At 35.7% G+C, this 18,428-nt stretch overlaps 1 protein-coding gene across 1 annotated transcript in view; it reads right to left on the minus strand.

The window, feature by feature from the left end:
* Window positions 1–18,428, minus strand: part of LOC136031519 (filamin-A-like) — a gene marked incomplete in the record, with an annotated part of 349,909 nt that overhangs the window by 278,296 nt on the left and 53,185 nt on the right. Inside the window, 2 exon segments of the mRNA XM_065711189.1 lie at window positions 6,942–7,039; window positions 17,495–17,604. Coding sequence (XP_065567261.1) covers window positions 6,942–7,039; window positions 17,495–17,604 — 208 coding nt within the window.

The following is an 18,428-nucleotide window of genomic DNA, read 5'->3' on the forward strand; positions in this document are numbered from 1 at the left end:
AAAATACCTCATTTTTTCTAATTTTTCCGATTTAACCGTCCCACCACTCCCCCCCCCCAGATGGTCAAATCGAGGAAGCGATAATTTCTAATTTAATCTGGTCTGATTCCTGATATGCCTGCCAAATTTCATTGTCCTAGCTTACCTTGAAGTTCCTAAAGTAGCAAAACTGGGACAGACAGGGCGACAGACCGACAGACCGACAGAATTTGCGATCACTATATGTCACTTGGTAGATACCAAGTGCCATAAAAACGAGTGCATGATAATAAGCTAAAATTTGTAACAAGGGCTTACTGCCAAGGAAGCAAGCCACGTGGGTGCATAGGCATAATTATTACTGCTATACTATAACTATACTATACTAATTCCATACTCGTACTTTCTCAACACTGTGAGAAATGGCATTCTATGGTCCAATTATCAGAACTGATAATTTGACTAATAATTTGAAAATTCACTAGCTGTCGGAATTTTTTCAAGTGTATAATATATATATATAAATATATATATATATATATATATATATATATATATATATATATCTATATATATAAAAATAAGTTGTCTGTCTGTGGATGGATGGATGGATGGATCAGGTGACGTCACCTGAAAAAAACTGGATTAGGTGACGTCAAAACTGAAAAAACTAAAAAAAGGCAAAAACTACAAAAAAAACTAAAAACTAATAAAAAAAATAAAAAAGCTAAAAAACTAAAAAAAACTATAAAGGTAAAAACCAATAAAAAACTAAAAAAAAACTGAAAAAACTAAAAAAAGGCAAAAACTACAAAAAAAACTAAAAACTAATAAAAAAAGTAAAAAAGCTAAAAAACTAAAAAAACTAAAAAAACTAAAAAAAGGTAAAAAAATAAAAAAAATAAAAAATAAAAAAAAACTAAAAAAAAGGAAAAAACTGAAAAATAAGCTAAAATAAAGGTAAAAACCAATAAAAAACTAAAAAAAAAAGGAAAAAACTAATAAATGACGACACTCAAAGAGAAAGCGACCAGGACAAAAGGAATGTTCGATTAGCAATCAACAAAGCACCGGGACACAGGGAGTATAAATGACGACCAGGACATAAGTAAAAAAAAAAAAACTATCTATATATATAAAAATAAGTTGTCTGTGGATCTGTGGATCGTGGATCAGGTGACGTCACCTGAAAAAACTGGATCAGGTGACGTCAAAACTGAAAAAACTAAAAAAAGGCAAAAACTACAAAAAAAACTAAAAACTAATAAAAAAAATAAAAAAGCTAAAAAACTAAAAAAACTAAAAAAGGCAAAAACTACAAAAAAAACTAAAAACTAATAAAAAAGCTAAAAAACTAAAAAAACTAAAAAAAGGCAAAAACTACAAAAAAACTAAAAACTAATAAAAAAAATAAAAAAGCTAAAAAACTAAAAAAACTAAAAAAAGGTAAAAAACTAAAAAAACTAAAAACTAAAAAAAAACTAAAAAAGGTAAAAACTAAAAGAACTAAAAAAGAAAAAAATAAATGACGACACTCAAAGAGAAAGCGACCAGGACAAAAGGAATGTTCGATTAGCAATCAACAAAGCACCGGGACACAGGGAGTATAAATGACGACCAGGACACAAGTAAAAAAAAAATTAACAAAACTAAAAAGAAGGTAAAAACTACAAAAAAACTAAAAACAAAAAAAAACTAAAAACTAATAAAAAAACTAAAAAATCTAAAAATCTAAATAAACTAAAAAAGAAAAAAAAGGAAAAAAATAAAGGAGAAAAACAAAACTAAAAAACGAATGTATATACAGACCGGTACACCGGGATACAAATGACGACCGGGACACAGGGAATATAAATAACGACCGGGACACAGGGACACAACTACAACGGGGACACCGGGGGAAACAGGGGGATATAAATGACGACCGGGACAAAAAAACTAAAAAGAAAAAAAACTAAAAACTAATAAAAAAAACTAAAAAATCTAAAAATCTAAATAAGCTAAAAAAGAAAAAAAAAGGAAAAAAATAAAGGAGAAAAACAAAACTAAAAAACGAATGTATATACAGACCGGGACACCGGGATACAAATGACGACCGGGACCCGGGACACAGGGAATATAAATGACGACCGGGACACAGGGACACAACTACAACGGGGACACCGGGGGAAACAGGGGGATGTAAATGACGACCGGGACACCGGGACAGGGAATGGTCGATTAGCAATCACCATCAACAAAGCTCAAGGGCAATCATTAGAATCATGAGGTATAGATCTGAATACAGATTGTTTTCCCATGGACCATTATATGTTGCATGTTCAAGAGTCGGTAAACCTGACAATCTATTTATATGCAAAGACAATGGGACAGCAAAGAATGTTGTATATTCGCAAGTTTTACGTAGTTAAAACCATATATATATATCTATCTATATTAACAGGTGGGACATAGGGACACAACTACAATGGCGCGTAACTATTATGGCGCGTAACGACTTACGCGCGCGGGGGGGGCTTGGGGGGGGCGCGAAGCGCCCCCACCAACTAGGTGTTGGGGTGGCGCGAAGCGCCACCCCAACAGCTAGTATATATATATATATATATATATATATATATATATATATATATATATATATATATATATATATATATATATATATATATATATATATATATATATATATATATATATATATATGTTACTGTGAATGTCCTAAATCTGGTTAATGCCGACATTTACCGGTGAATGACAGAAATTCCTCATTGTCTAATTGGATTCCATTAGCTTTGCAAATCAACTTTTTCAGTCTTGTGCAAGCTTATAAGCCTTGTGCAAGCTTATAAATTTGAGAAATGGGTTAAAAACCTGACCTGTCACCATCAAAACTTGCATAAAACTGAAAAAGTTGACTTGCAACGCTGACTAAATCCAAGGAAAAAAAGGGATTTTGGACATTCACCAATGGGCTAGCCTTACGACTAAAGGGACTCCGTTGAAACAGGTACGGTTCTGCTCAAGTTGAGGAAGAAAACAGGGGGCATGAAGAAGTTCTACTTTTGACCAACTACTTGTTTTTTTAATCATGAACTACAGAAACTTTTCTTGAATCAAGGCAGGCGCTGCAAGCGGGGAATACAATGGATACTTTTATTGAGCTAGTAGCAAAGAAGGTGCTATTGTTTACAATTGAGATATTGCGCACCATCCGTCTTTTAGCAAGAATATAGACCTACCCATTTCTACGTTCTGTAAATGTTCTTGACGATCACAAACAATGCCACAGAAGGTTCACAGTGGGTGTGATGTGAAACAAAAAAAGACAAAGGACCTTAGCACTGCCACCTAGAACAAGATCAAGATTATATGCGTCCTAAAAGACAATTTGAATACAGTTTAATTTACGATTTTGACAACTTCAGTTTATTGGGCGTCAGTAAAGGAAGTAGAAATGTCTTTGCATCTGAAGTACAGCTGAATGAAATTTATCCAAAGCCTTTTTCTCTTGCTGTAGCTAAGTGAAAGGACTGTAAAAGATACCAACATTTATTCTTTCAAGAAGAAAGCATCTGTTGTTACTATGAGAGTGCTAAGTAACCTGAAGCAGGGAGCAGAACTGTCTACCGTCGACCCTACTTTAATGTTTCAGAGGCTAGTCACTGTTGCAAAGAGTTCAGGTGAAAAACTCCAGACCATTTCAATCACGGACTCTTCTTCCTGCCCCCTTTGTTATTTGAGCCGAATGGTGCCCTTGGATTAGTGGATAAACCAGAGCTCGCCATTGCGATCTGGCACAAAGTTGAAGGTCTGTAACCAAAGACAAATTATAGATGTGTGCATATACGCAAATATCTATACCAAATATGCTGACTGTGTGACGCAAAGATATGGACACACTTCCATAGCATTTGACGGGTATTTAGCGAGAACCTCAAACTAAGGTGTGAGGCATGGGAGGAGGAGCAGGTCTAAAGACTATCCTACGATCAGCATTCAGCCACAGACACCTCGTTTAGTAAAAAAAATATTATTTTCTTAGCAACACAGAAAACAAGCAGGCAATCATCTGCATGTTGTCTGGCTGCGGGACGTAAAGTGTACCTGCCGCTAGTGGACATCGGCCTGAGGAGCCTGATTACTGCATTCTATTTGGCAGAACGCCAATCCACTGTCTGAACAAGAAAAGATAAGGACTGATTGGTCATTTTAGTCTATCACACGAAGCGAGACTGTGAACGATATTTTTCATTCAAAGTTAGTCATGGAAAACTGGGAGCCGTCGGTGGGATATATTGGCAGCCAGGTTCAAAGTCGGTGACACCCTTTTTGACCAAATTAATTTCCTCTTCACCTTTCACGAATACAATTCAGCTTCACGAATTTATAGTAAAGAAAAATCCACATAATTGAATCACACAAAACGAAGAAAATATCCAGGATATTTCCGGACTGTTCCTGAATTCAGCTTCTACAGAAAACAATATTAGCGAAACTGGAGAGAAGGCCATGCTTATCTTAAGTGATGTTGCAGAAAATGAAAAAAGTCCTGACCAGTTTCGCTATAAGAAATGCTTCGGAAAGGTTGGAAGTTCTGGGCAGTATGTATAGGCAACCATGCTCCCACCAAAAAGCGATGGTGGGCCCACCCCAGATTTTCCAGGGGGCCCAGGCTTCCACCACAAAGGGCCCTTTTCCAGCCATAATTATCCATTATATCCAACATTAATCCATTCTGTTCAAATGATTTGAACTAACTGCACGCCTATTAGCCAAAGAGCGTAATTACCTGACGACCCTTGGGGTAATTATGCTATTTGCTATTAATCATTGTAAACTTTGAAAGTAGGTTAGATTCATAATAGAAGTCTCAAGTTCCATCAAATGCCCCATGCCCATCGCAAGATTTGGCCCAAAAGGCACCTCTGCAGGTAACATGTCTCCTCCTCCATGGAAAAATCCTCCCGCGGAAAGATTCTCTAGACAATTCAATCGTGGTGAAAGTTTATCCCGGATATTTAACCTTAGCATTTAATCTTAGAAAGTCGGTAATGAGAAAGTAAGACAAATAAAAAGAATTTCATATTGGAATTCTAGAAAATTCTCCCAGTGTAAAATTTACCCTGAAAAGTTCACCCACGGGAAACTTCTCCAAGAGGAAAATCCCCCAAGCAAAAAATGCATCTCTCCCAAACTGAAAAATGTATTCATGCTTCCCAATAACATATATTGTGCAATGGGTGAATTTTACAACTTAAAGACCTCTCCCCAAGGATTGTGGGGGGCATGTTACCTCCGAAGGCATAGAGATTTTTCAACAATACTGAACAAAATGGCAGCCTTAAAATATAGATCGGATGACTTTGGAAAAAGGGGGCGTGACCAATCTTTTCGGTCACTTAAAAAGGGCACTAGAACATCCCTGGAGAAAAAATAACAAATAAATACGCATCCGTGATCTTTCTTCAGGCAAAAAAAAAATACAGAAGTCCACATTTTTGCAGATGTAAGCTTCAAACCTCTAAAATAACGCTCCCTGATACGTTGAATCGATTATGGGTTTTTTCATTAAGATTTCTTGACTTTTAGTCAAGTTTCTGCCCTTTTTCGAAAATCAGGCAAATTGTCTCAGGGCTTCTGATGAATAATACTAAACTTATAGAATCTTATATATTTGGAATAAGCCTAAAAAGCCAATTCTTTTGATGTATCTGTTGATATTAAACTTAAATTATTTAGAGTTTCGGTTACTATTTACCCACATCTTTCCTTACTTATAGTTCGTTATCACAAACTGTTTGATTGGCTAGATTGTGTGGGAAGGAGAATTACGACCAGGGTTTTCAGAGTAGATCATCGGCACCGCCATCACTTTTCTCAATGTTTCACTGTAATTACAAGTGTTCGACGCTGCGACGTTCTTACAAAAATCGTGTCTTAAAACGTACCAGAGCAAGCGATAATTGTAAAGGTAAAACAGTTGGTGCCGGCAACGTTGAGGCCAATGGTAGCAAACAAGAATACGAAACTTTTGAATAGCTCTTAATATTTCTACAACCAAGTTTACCATACGCCTTTGGGCCCTATCTCTCCCTCAACCTTTCCTCAGAGCGTTGGGCCCAAAACAATCATTTCGACTTCAAATATTTAGTTTCACATTTATCAGCAAAGAAAACCGTCGTCAATAGATGACACATATCATCACATTTTATTGTATTTACGTAATCAAAACTTTTTCACTAAGCCTCAAATTCAACATAAATAACAAAAATTTACGATAGAGCTAGAGTGGCTGACTTTTTGGATTCGGAATCAGCACATTTTATCCAGTCGGGCAGTGGAAGAATAATTCGGATAGCCCTTTGTTTAAGGTTGACCCCTTTTTTCACACGTTCCCTGGACTATAAGTAAAAAGGCAATTTAATTATAAATCGTGCCAAATAAATATTTGCAGTAGCCCCAAAGCCATAAATTGCCTGAAAAACATGGAAGCAGTTAAATATTAATTACTAAGTTATACCAACACATGAAGCGACGAAAGGGGGGGGGGGGGGGAAGTGAGTGAGTAACAAAAATGGCACAATTTGTGAATCACGGTAATAGTGTATAATCTCCAAAATGAAAAGACAGCAAGTCCGGTTTGTATCTTGAGCTAGCCTGCACTCCTTTCACTTTTATTTCCTTTGATACAAATTTTGGGGAATGTTTTCCGCAGATCTATCTGCTTATATATTTTCTGCACATAAATAATTAGGCACAGGTCCGAGCTTTTGGTTATAGGAGAAATAGCCGCCGTCCTCAAAACTAAAATATATTATGTTTACATAGCTTTTTGTAAAAAAAAAAATAACAGTCGAAAAAAAGAACTTTATTCAGACTTGTTTGAATCTCAAAAACCTGAAGACATAACAGCGGCAACTTTCGACAGTAAACGAGTCAACAGCCAGATAAACCAAATTCCTTACCTGTGGGATTCTAAGCCAGTCATCAGCAAGACCCATAGCTTCGGTGGCATTTTGCAAAGCATCATTGGGGCTCCAATCTGGCCAATCAGGGCAAAGACCTAAAAAGAAACATTTATTCGAATCAAATGATTCAGATTAAAGTCCTCGGCTATATTAAATTAAAGGAAAACAGATTGCATTGTCTGTCGTAAATGTACCTGACTGTCTCCAGTCATGTGTTCCTTCTGTGAGGGGGGTAAGTGACTTTCAGTCCCCTGATTTTCGAGCTGGACATTTTGATGCAATTCTACACCAAAAACACTCAACGGTAAAATTTTGACCATGTGATTGTCGACAAAGCTAAAACCAGATCGTTTGAATACATTTACCTTATATGGAAGAGATCTGGCCTTCTTGTTGGGCGTCTTCGCACTAGATAATTGAGTGGAACAGTTGTGAATAAATGACTTACGATTACCGCACAGATAATACAAAATGTGTAGCTCTATATATAGGCCAAAGAAAATAAGCAATTACATAGAAGGGAATCTTCGGCGCTTCAATATGGGCACGATAGGAATTTCAGATTGCTACTATTATTGAAGGCACAGCTTCTCCAGAAGCACTCGCAAAATTCGAAAAATCTTAAATTAAGTTCAGTACCAATTTACATAAGTTTAAATTTTTCAGATCTACTTTGGAATTTTTTGGAAGTGTGTAATCTTTTCTTTCAACTCATTTTTTTCTTTACACGAAAATACATCTAGAGGAAGCATTTGCAACTCATATTATAAACAACTTGCTACCTAAGTAAACTAAGTACCCCAGTCCTGTTTAGTCATAATCGTGAAACCGTGAAAACAAAATCGTATAAATCGTGAAAACAAAAATTTACGGATCCTCTGTAGCCCGCTCATGCTTTTTATACGATCTCCACCCCCCAAGGTAGGCAAATGCACAGCGTGAATGAGTCTTCAGGCCTTCGCCCATACCCCCAGAATATAAGCGAGATTTATAGCTATTTTTATTATGAATATAAGGTGTTGTTTTTTAACCTCTTTTAGTTTGTGTCCTCTCCCACAAACCTTCACCCACTCTCAAAAAAAAACTCCTACCCATGAATCTATTCCAAAAAGATTATTGCAGGTAGAGCTGGCTAATGTACCTCTCCCCTCCTACTTGAAGTTTGCACCCATGTATTCTGATCCCTTTTCCCTGCTACAAATTTTGAAATCTGCTGAGAATAAATGAATACAACAAACTAAATATGCACCACGGGAGGGGGGCTTCAAACACTTTCTCTCTGTGAATTCCCAAAGTTTTGGCAAATTTTCAAGTAATTCTGTATATTTTCCATAAACTTACCGACATCTGCCCCTTTTTCGGAGTTAAATGAATAGATGAAACATAAATTTAAACAAACAATTAAGGTTAAGACCAACAAAAACTGCGCTTGTGCATTTCAAGATTCTTGTCGGATTCCCTGGTTTCACGTCTTTTCTAGCTGGTCAGTGCCAACCGCTCGGAACTATGCGGACCAAATTTATACATGGAAAGAACACTATAATGTAAAAAAAAAAAAAAAAATCATAGCCACTACCAATTTATTCTGCAGCTACGAGATAAGAATTTCTGTATACCCATGTAGGTCTACTTAAAAACTAGATAGTAAGCAAATATCAAAGGTTTCTCATCAGTCCGGTTATTCTACCGGTAGAGCGAAATAACTTGCCAAAATCAGTGACTAGCCGGAACAATATCAGTGAATAGCCCCCCCCCCCACTGTTATACAAAAAAACTACTTCAATGTGTTTGCGATGGGTAAAATTTTTTTATTTTTAGGATGGGGCTAAAATATGAATTTATGGGTCTTATTTGAAACCCGCGTATTTTCTTATGTTAGATGTCAGGTCCCAAAGTAGACTTATGAAAAACGATGGGGTACCTTCAGGGTCGTGCCTAAGCCTCCAAAAACTACTCACTGTTTTGCAAGTTAATGTGTTTCTTATATAATCTGGCTTATCTTTTAATTTACCGTGAAGACTTCCGAAGTTGTGCTCCCTCTCCCCAATTTCTATCCTCTGAAAACAAATCACTATTTCTTTGTATGTCCAAAGTAGATATTTAGGGCTACTGATGTATTCCAATCTATAACAAGCTTTTAGGCTTAGCCATGAAGAAAATTTTTTGGAAAAATCCTTTTCGAATTTTGTTACTGATAATTAAATGTTCTTTACCTTGTAAAACATTACATGGTTTACAAATATAATGTTCAAAATTTGGATATTACCAAAGATTTGCGGGTTTTCGTAGCGTTTCTATATCTTTGGGGCACTGTTTGTGAACAAAAGACGATATTGAGACTTTTTTCAGCTTTATTTTCAATTTTGAGCAAAAAAGGGGAAAACAATCGTTTTCGGTTTCTAGATTTTCAATCTTAACCATCCAATTTGTTTTCGTCCATTTCCATTCCCCCAAGAGGAACTGAAACCCTCCAAACAATAATTTTTTATAAGTTAAAAATTCTCGTGGTCAATTACCACCTCAAATAACCAGTAGCCTACTCATTACGCATCTAGTGTAAGCCCTACACTGTTAAGTACCTTTCTCAGCCATTTTATCGTATTAACCCCATATCCCACCTAAAATACAAAATGATTAAGGCCGTCGCAGAATGTCCTTAAAATCGACAGCGAATACAAACTTTATTATTTGTTTCATCGATAGACACTAATCATCTCACTAATTATAAATCGATACATGTTTAACCATTTTCTAATTTTTCTTCTTTTGAATGTGTGTATTTGCAATTTTGATTAAAATTTATCAGATATTTAAAGTAATTCTGTTTTGCATATAGTCTTGTTTTTTTTTACTGTTTACGATTCCTTATTTATGGATTGCGACCCCCTCTTCCCAAGGTTAGGACTCCTGGCTTGGGGAACAATGGTTTTCGGGCCACTAAATAGTAGCTACTTTAACCCTAAAAATACCAATTCTATTTTAATATTAAAAATAGTAGTAGTCTCGGATTATTCAAAGCACACTTGAGAAGTGAAGTTAGGTCAATCCTAATGAAGTATACCGGAACATGATGAAAATATAATACTTTAATTTATATAATGATATACTTAGGCTATGTATTTACATATTAAGGGGGTGTGGGGTAAAGAAACCTAACCTTACTCCCATCCCCCTAATGTGCAATGTGCAAATATAGCATATAGCCCAAATTATACAAGTCGAATGCATTCTGTCAACCGTTGTTTGTCTTTGTGGCTATGAAACCGGTTTGCATAGATCGTACATGCGCCAAACTATTCGAGTGTGTTCTGAATAATACAGAAGCACCAAAATAGCTTTATCGATATGTTGTTGTTACTTCATCTCCCCCCCCCCTAAATAAGAATTCTACTCCTACTACTAACGACAAGTCACCTGAGACCAACACAGCTGGGCATGCTTCTACTTCCCCTCAATCTATTCAAAGCTTCACACCTTACCTCCTCCCATGGAGTTCCAACCTCCTTTAAGTCCTTCCTTACGTTCTTTTCCCACCCTGGTAAGGGACAGCCTGTTTGTTTTGGCCCCAGATGGTTGGCCAAAAAGGACACTTTTTGTCCATATGTCCAATAACAACCACGCAGCAATTCAGTGATTTGAAAACGTTCAAGATAGGCTGTATGTAATTTTTCTTTCTTCTCATGGATGAAGATAAAACACGAATCATCCATGTTACCTTAGTTTTGTTTATAAACAAAATTCCTTGGCTATCTCTTTGACTCTGATTCAGCACAACGTCTGTTCCGAGAATGTCAACACCCACTCAAAGGATGGAAAGAAAAAGTTATGCTATTTACAAGACCTTCCAAAAACTCGAAGAAAGTTTCCAGATAATTGTGTTTTAAACATGAAATCTTAAGCAATAAAATATATTATCTAGAAAGTGTGGATCAAAAAGTTTGAAAGTGGACGAGAACAGATGTAGTATCGAATACATAGTAAATAAGATAGTCCTAAAGGAAGCAAGACTAGCTTTAAGCACTAAAGTAGCTCTGTAGTGTAGTATTAGCACATCGAATATTAACGCATGGAGTTAAGCAAAGGGGTCGGATTATACATCCTACCCTGAAATATTGAAATATTTAAGATTTCCTGTATTTTCGGATAACTAGCCTGTTTTTAGTTCCAAAGCCCCTTCTCTGTAAGTAGTTTTTAAGTAAGTAAAATTATATTTTGCGGTGTACTTTTCGAAGAATTTGGGCAGAAAAATTGGGGTGCAAATTAAAACAAGAGCGGCAAATTTTCACTAGCGTGAAACAAGAGCGGAGAGCCGAATTGAAAGGAAGATCATGAGGATCTAAATATTAATGGAGGGAGGGCTAGGACGTCATAAATAAAGATTTAAAGGAAATGCGAACGTCCTGGGAGGTTGTAAAGAGAGGGGCCTTGATCATATTGAGTTGGAGGAGGACTTTGCGTAGCTGTGTTGGCCTCAGGCGGGTTGGTGCTGCGGTGAGTTATTAGTTGTAGTAGTAGTAGGAGGAGGGCTAGGATTGAAAGGCCTTCTCCCTCTGATGAAGTGTCTTGCCTGTGTGCCTGTTTAAACAATAATTTTTGGGAATTGAGAAGTTATAAAATCAAGAAATTAAAAGGAAGAATCTTAAGAATTTAAAAGTATCCGGTGGAGAGGGCTCGACCCAAAAGCTATCTACCCCACTTACGTGTTTAACAAGTATCCCTAACCAAATTATTTCTAAAAAGGTGTAAATTCGAATTTACCGACGTCTATGGCCTGTCGTTATAAAAAAAAAAGAAAAAGAAAATCATGAATGCATCTCCAACTCGCGTATCTCATGGGAACACAATAGTTACAATGCAAATAATTTTTTTGAAGTACCATGGGCAATGAAAACTAAATTTGATTGTTTTAATGGTTAAGTGGAAACTTGGGCAACCATCCATATCTTGAAAGTTAGGAAAAATGGGAAAGTAAATTTTTTGTGAAAAAGATCTCCCTATGCAATTATGCCTGTTTTGGTAGTATCGACACCAAGCACCTTAAGAAGGTATAGTTTTCCCTTGAGGGTCTAGTAGTCTTCGGGAATCAACATGCTGCTTAAAATTTGAATATTGCTTACTTGTTTTTACGTTTGAACGTGGCGATACTGACGAAAATGAGATACTGCCCTAATAACTTTATAGATTCGAAATAACCAAAAGAAAAATCTTAGGAAAGTCGGGGTTCTTAGGTAGACCTATGAATAGAAACAGGATGTGCCTAGGGGACAAAAAATATTTTATTTTGATGTTCTTGGTTCTTCATAAGGCGAGAACTCGAAATTATGTGTGTATGTCAAATCTGTAACTTTTTATAATGATATAAGTATTGGTACTTGTCTATTATATAAAACACACTCGAGAAGTGAAGTTTGATGATAATAAAATATGATGAAAATAGAATAGGCTGCTTTATTAGCAAAATTGTGAAGGTCATTTGTGAATTATTAAATTTTGAGCTTCAGTGTCGGCTGACCATCTCAAAGACGAAGAAAAGTTCATTATTAAAGCGATTCTTGACCTACTTCATTTTAGTTTATTATTAACGAGATTATTGAGGACGTTGGTTAGTTTGCTTTAACTAGTGATAGAATATAGTGTCTCACCATGGATGTTCAAATTATTGTGAAATGTTTACCTACTTTTTTTTCATTAGCATTAACCAAACTTCAGCTTCTCGAGTGTGTATTATATAATAGACAAGTACCTAAGTATTTTACAAAGAAAGCTAGGGTCTATAACTTAATAGGTAATCTTCAAAGAATTATACATTCCACGAAAAGCAATGGTAAATTTTTGAGTTCCTCTTTTCTAGAACTCAAAAATATACAGCCTACAAATTGTACGATTTTGAACTAATAAACACACGACATTATTTTTGCCCAATATTATTTTTTTAAGTGTGTGCAAATTTTTGTAGAAACATCTCTGTCGGCACTTATTACTGCCACCCTTTTAGGAGGGCCAATCCTAGGGAGCTAACAAGCTTTCCCAAGAAGTAGAAATACCCCCGTGCAGTGCTTCTGCATCAAATAAAATCTTAAAGAGTGCTTATCTATAATTTATGGACAGTGACAATTAAGAAATAATACAAAACAATATAACAACCTAAATTATGAAACCAACAATATAAAAAAAAGTTAAATACAAAACCCTAAATAAAATTGGAGTCGAAAAAACATGCAACCGGATCGTTTCAATTAAACTGAAACCATGAAAGCTTTATTTGGCATAAAAAATTCTTTCGGATTATGTAAAGCCAACAAAACTAACTATCCCATAGATGTTGGCCCTCCAAAGTAGCTAGGGAGAGGGTTTAAGATTGGGTTCAGACTCTTTATCCACGAAATGAGACATTTATCAAAAACATTTATTTTTCCATCATACATCAGCAATAAAGTTTTTCATTGCTCCCCTCAACCATATTGTAGAGTGCTGGCGCTGCTGGCTACGCCACTGATTTAGCAACATAAACATCATTGCATCGAAAGCTGTCACCTGGTTTGTCTCAAATATAGGGCCTTGACCACCTGTTTAGGACTTCATATAAATATAAGCAAATACTTACTGATGAACAGAACAACATGAAAAATTGTGGCATTATTTTCCTTCAGAAAAATTAAACTATATCATTAGGTTAACAGACCTATCTGCAAAAAGTTTTCCTCGAAGAAATATACACATACTGGCCAGGTAGAAAATGAAGAAAAACACATACAAGTGGAGACTAGATGTATGCTTCTCGTTTTTTTTGGGACCATGACCATAACGAGAATTTTTATCTAGGGAAGGGGGGGGGGTGAGTGCAAAAAAAATTCGGAAGGGGTGCAAAAAATATTAGTATTTACCAAAATTTCTGTGTGTAAAAATTTGTTTCCATCTATTTTTGTTACTTTTGTACAAGCAGGACAAAGAATTCAGGAGAGTAAAACCAAATTCCCCCTCCCCCTGGATACGACTATGAATGGGAACGTTCTAGAGATTTTGATTACCTCTTCAGTTTTTTCCATATTTACATCTCTTCCAACAGATACATCAGAAAAAACGCCACTTTAGCAAACTGGGGGAGGGAGGGGTTACTCCTTGCCAAAATGGCTCTTTTCTACGCTTTTTTGGCATTTCTTAACTAGGGAGATTATAAATCAGATACACTTCTGGTAGAAGGAGAACGGAAAATTTACCTCCCTTACAGCCTCTTTGCTGGCACTGGGTATATCTCAACTGTAAAATACTCTTGAAATGAACACTGACTGAAATATTATTATGGTTTTTATCCAGTTTGATCCCTAAGATTAAATTAAAAAATCAAGTTTTTTCAACTGAAAGTAAGAAGCAACATTAAAACTTAAAACGAACAAATATTATTACGTATATGGGGGGGGGGTCGTCCCTCAGCAACACCTCGTTCTTTGCGCCAATATTTTTCAGTACTTTTAAAAAAAGCTTCTTATTGCTCTAATTAAACTTGCGTTGTGTTTTAGGAGTCGTTCTTATAAAATTGGGACAAAACTCAAACTTTAGCGTAAAGAGCGAGGTGTTGGGGAAGAGGCAACCCCCATATATACGTAAAGATTTCTGTTCGTTTTAAGTTTTAATGTTGCTTTTTACTGTCAGTTGAAAAAACCTGTGTTTTTTATTTAATTTCTGATCGTTTTTTTTAATAATGCCTGGAAATCTAGCAGCATCTCCGCGCAAATATCCCTCCTCCTCACGAATATATCCTCTAGACAATTCAATCCTGGCAAAAATTTACCCCTGACAAATATCCTAAAGATCTCCACGCATGAAATTGAGTCGACACAGAGAAAGGAAAGACATAAGAAGAATTTCGTATAGGAATTCTAACAAATTTTGTCAGTGTAAAATTTCCCTTGAAATATTCACCTCCTGGAAACTTCCCTCCCCGTGGAAAATTTTCCTAGTGGAAAATCTCACGGCATAAAATTTGACCCCCCCCCAAAAAAAATGTATGCATACTTGAAAATAACAAATACTAAACATAAATAATGGGCAAATTTTATAACTTACAGACCTTTACCCAGGATCTGTGGGGTTTCATGTTATCTCCAAAGACATACTTTTTCGGCATTTCAGCTAAGCTGAACAAAATGGCTATCTAAAAATTTTGATCGGATAATTTTAATAAAAAAGGGGGTGTGGGAGGGGGCCTAGTTGCCCTCTAATCTTTTTGGTCACTTAAAAAGGACACTAGAACTTTTAATTTCCGAACAAGCCCTCTCCCGACATTCTAGGATCACTAGGTCGATACAAACACTCCTGGGAAAAAAATACAAACGAATAAACATGCATCCGTGATCTTTCTTCTCGCAAAAAATGCAGAATTTCCCGTTTTTACAGACAGAAGCTTGAAACCTCCTTAGTAGAGTTCTCTGATATGCTGAATCTGATGGTGTAATTTTCATAAAGATTAATTGAATTTGAGAGGGCGTTTTCCCCTTTTTCGATAATCAGGCAAATTTTCTCGGGCTTGTAACCTTTGATGGGCAAGACTAATCTTGACGAAACTTATGTATTTGTAATCAGCATAATAAGCCGATTCTTTTAATATATCTAATACGGTTACTTTTAAGCCTAGTCTCTCCTTACTTACAGTTCGTTATCACGAACTAATTGATATGTTCAATTATAAATATTCAAAAATAAGAAAACTTGTAATTGCTCAACGAAATTAGGTTTAAGACCCGCAAATGGTTTGCCGACAAGCTTTCGGAACATCCGAGATAAGCGCAACCTACCCAGCTGGCTTATGTGTTTTTTTGTAAGGTTTGTTTCTTTACAAAAAGATTAATGGACATTATTTTGTGCATCTAATTACAGACTATACATCAAATTACATCACACAAATGAGAAATTACAGTAACTATGGATTAACTACCACCTAAAGCTAGTTACTAAAATCAACAGATTCGTTCTACTCATTCTTCATTCTATATTTATATTCTTCATGTTGTTATCATATGGAATTATTATATATGGAATATCGATATAAATTGCACAATTGAATATAATTCTGTACATCTAATTACAGACTATACATCAAATTACATCACACAAATGAGAAATTACAGTAACTATGGATTAACTACAACCTAAAGCTAGTTACTAAAATCAACAGATTCATTCTACTCATTCTTCATTCTATACATATATTCTTCATGTTGTTATCATATGGAATTATTATATATTGAATATCGATATAAATTACACAACTGAATATAATTCTGTACATCTAATTACAGGCTATAAATAAAAATATATTACATTACTATGAAGTCGTAGTAACTATGCATGAACTAGGGTCTTATTTTAATCATTAAAAGTGATAGCTGGATTTTATTCTGAATACTAGCCAGTCATTTATTCTTCATATCATTATTATATGATTTTATCATATACTGAATATTATTTTAAATAGCACGATGGAATAATATTCCGTGCATCTAAAACAGGCTCTATGCCAAAATGTATTAGAGTACTATGATTTTGCTATTTATGAACTAGGACCTGATTCTTATAAACCTAACTTGTCATTTAGTCGACATAAAACAGAGGAGAATTCGGCTCAGGCATTACTAAGGCGTTATGCACCCTTTTTGTGACTGGCCATTTGTTCCATTGTATTCCTTTAAACAAATAAAGTTCAATTGATTGTTTTCAACCGTCTTGTCTTGTATCTTATTTGACTTCTAAGACGTAAGAAAAAATTCATAGAACATAAAAATTGAAAATAATTTAACCAAGACAATTTTTTTTCTTCCCTGATACAGTACGTCCTATTCTTACCCTCAAGAATAACTGTAAAAGGAGCTTTTGATATCAAAACCATTTTTACGATGAGCTGAGTGTCTTAAAAAAATATTTCGTTTACAAATATCTACTTATTACTAACAACCAAAACTCATTTTTAGATTTTCTACTCCATCATAAAATTCATGTTACGCAATATATGGTCTTTTGAATTGTCCCAGACAATTAAAATAGCAAATTTGCATTCTTTACCGTGAAGGAGAGATCCTACGTGTCAGTCTACAATACATGTGGGTAACGCAATTCACTCGTGTATCTACAAAAGAGAGGAGTGCTGCTTGAAAGGTAAGGCACAGGAGGGGGGGGGTCAGGTTTGAATCCCTTTCCCTGGAAATAATCCGAAAACAATTGGTCTAAAAATACAGGTAAAAAAAAATTCTCCTAAAAAATTAAAAATATTCCTCCGAGTCAAAATCGATTTTAAAATACAAGTAAGAATACACTTCTTCGAGACTGTTGAGGAAAGTAAAACTCTTATTCCCCATTGTTTTGGTAACCCCCCCCCCATCCCCAAAATCCCATACACTGTCCTAGAAGCACCAATGAAGGGTGGATGTTACCAAAAGGATTTCAATGATCTCCTCAAAAATATTTTCTGAAGTTTCACCCCCCCCCCCCCAACTCATATATTATCCACAATACGTCCTTGTCATTGACCATATTTTAGTTAAAAGTGAAGTACATACCTGGAGCAACAGCGTCGACAAGAGCACCAACAGCTCGTCCATCGTTCCAGTCAGTTGTAAAATTGCTAATTGGAAGTTCTGGCACTTTATTTTGAATCCATCCGAGCAATCTAGCAAAAGAAACAAACATTTGCTAATACATCATAATAGTTATACACAATCTGACAATAATAACCTTACTATAATGTTTTCCAAAATACACGTTTCTCTTCTAACTTCTGTCCATGTGAATTTGGAAAAGTAAATCAAGCCGAGTGCCCGTTTACCAGCTACTTTTTGTAATAACTATTATTAATAATTTTTTGACGGGAGGATCGGGGCATGGAGGGCCAGGGGTCAGCTCTCAAAGGTTTTAGAATAAAATAACGTCAATAAGTTGTTGTTGTTTCTTTTGGGGGTGAGGGGTCGGGCCATTGAGGGCCAGGGGTCAGCTCCCCTAATTTATGGCACAGAATATCGTTAATAAGTTTTTCTTAATGAGGGGGGTGGGTGTTTGGCTTATCAGATCTCATTTCAAATTTTTTTTCCATAAGAACCTTACATGCCCCCGGAGGCATAACTTACAACACCTGCCCTCGAGCTCTGGGGGGATGTATCGACCCCAAAGTTTTTGTTATTTTATTTTTAAAATATTTGAAAAAATGGCTAAATAAGATTTTTATCAGAAGCAATTGGGGAAAAAAAAGCTAGGTGCTAGTTGCCCTCCCAATCACTTTTGACTCTTAAAAGGGGCACTAGTACTTCCAATTTCCAATTGAACGACCCCCTCCGAAGTTAACACGATTTCTATAGACTTTAAGGCATGTGCCTCTGATGATAAAACCTCCCAGCCAATATATCTTGTAGTAGCACCATCCCCGTCTTGTTATTAGCTCGGTTAATAAGCATTCTGTTCCTACAAGATCCAATAAATTGGTTACTGACTCAAATTCAA

Source organism: Artemia franciscana, chromosome 9 (assembly GCF_032884065.1).
Source record: "Artemia franciscana chromosome 9, ASM3288406v1, whole genome shotgun sequence".
NCBI classification, from domain to species: domain Eukaryota; kingdom Metazoa; phylum Arthropoda; class Branchiopoda; order Anostraca; family Artemiidae; genus Artemia; species Artemia franciscana.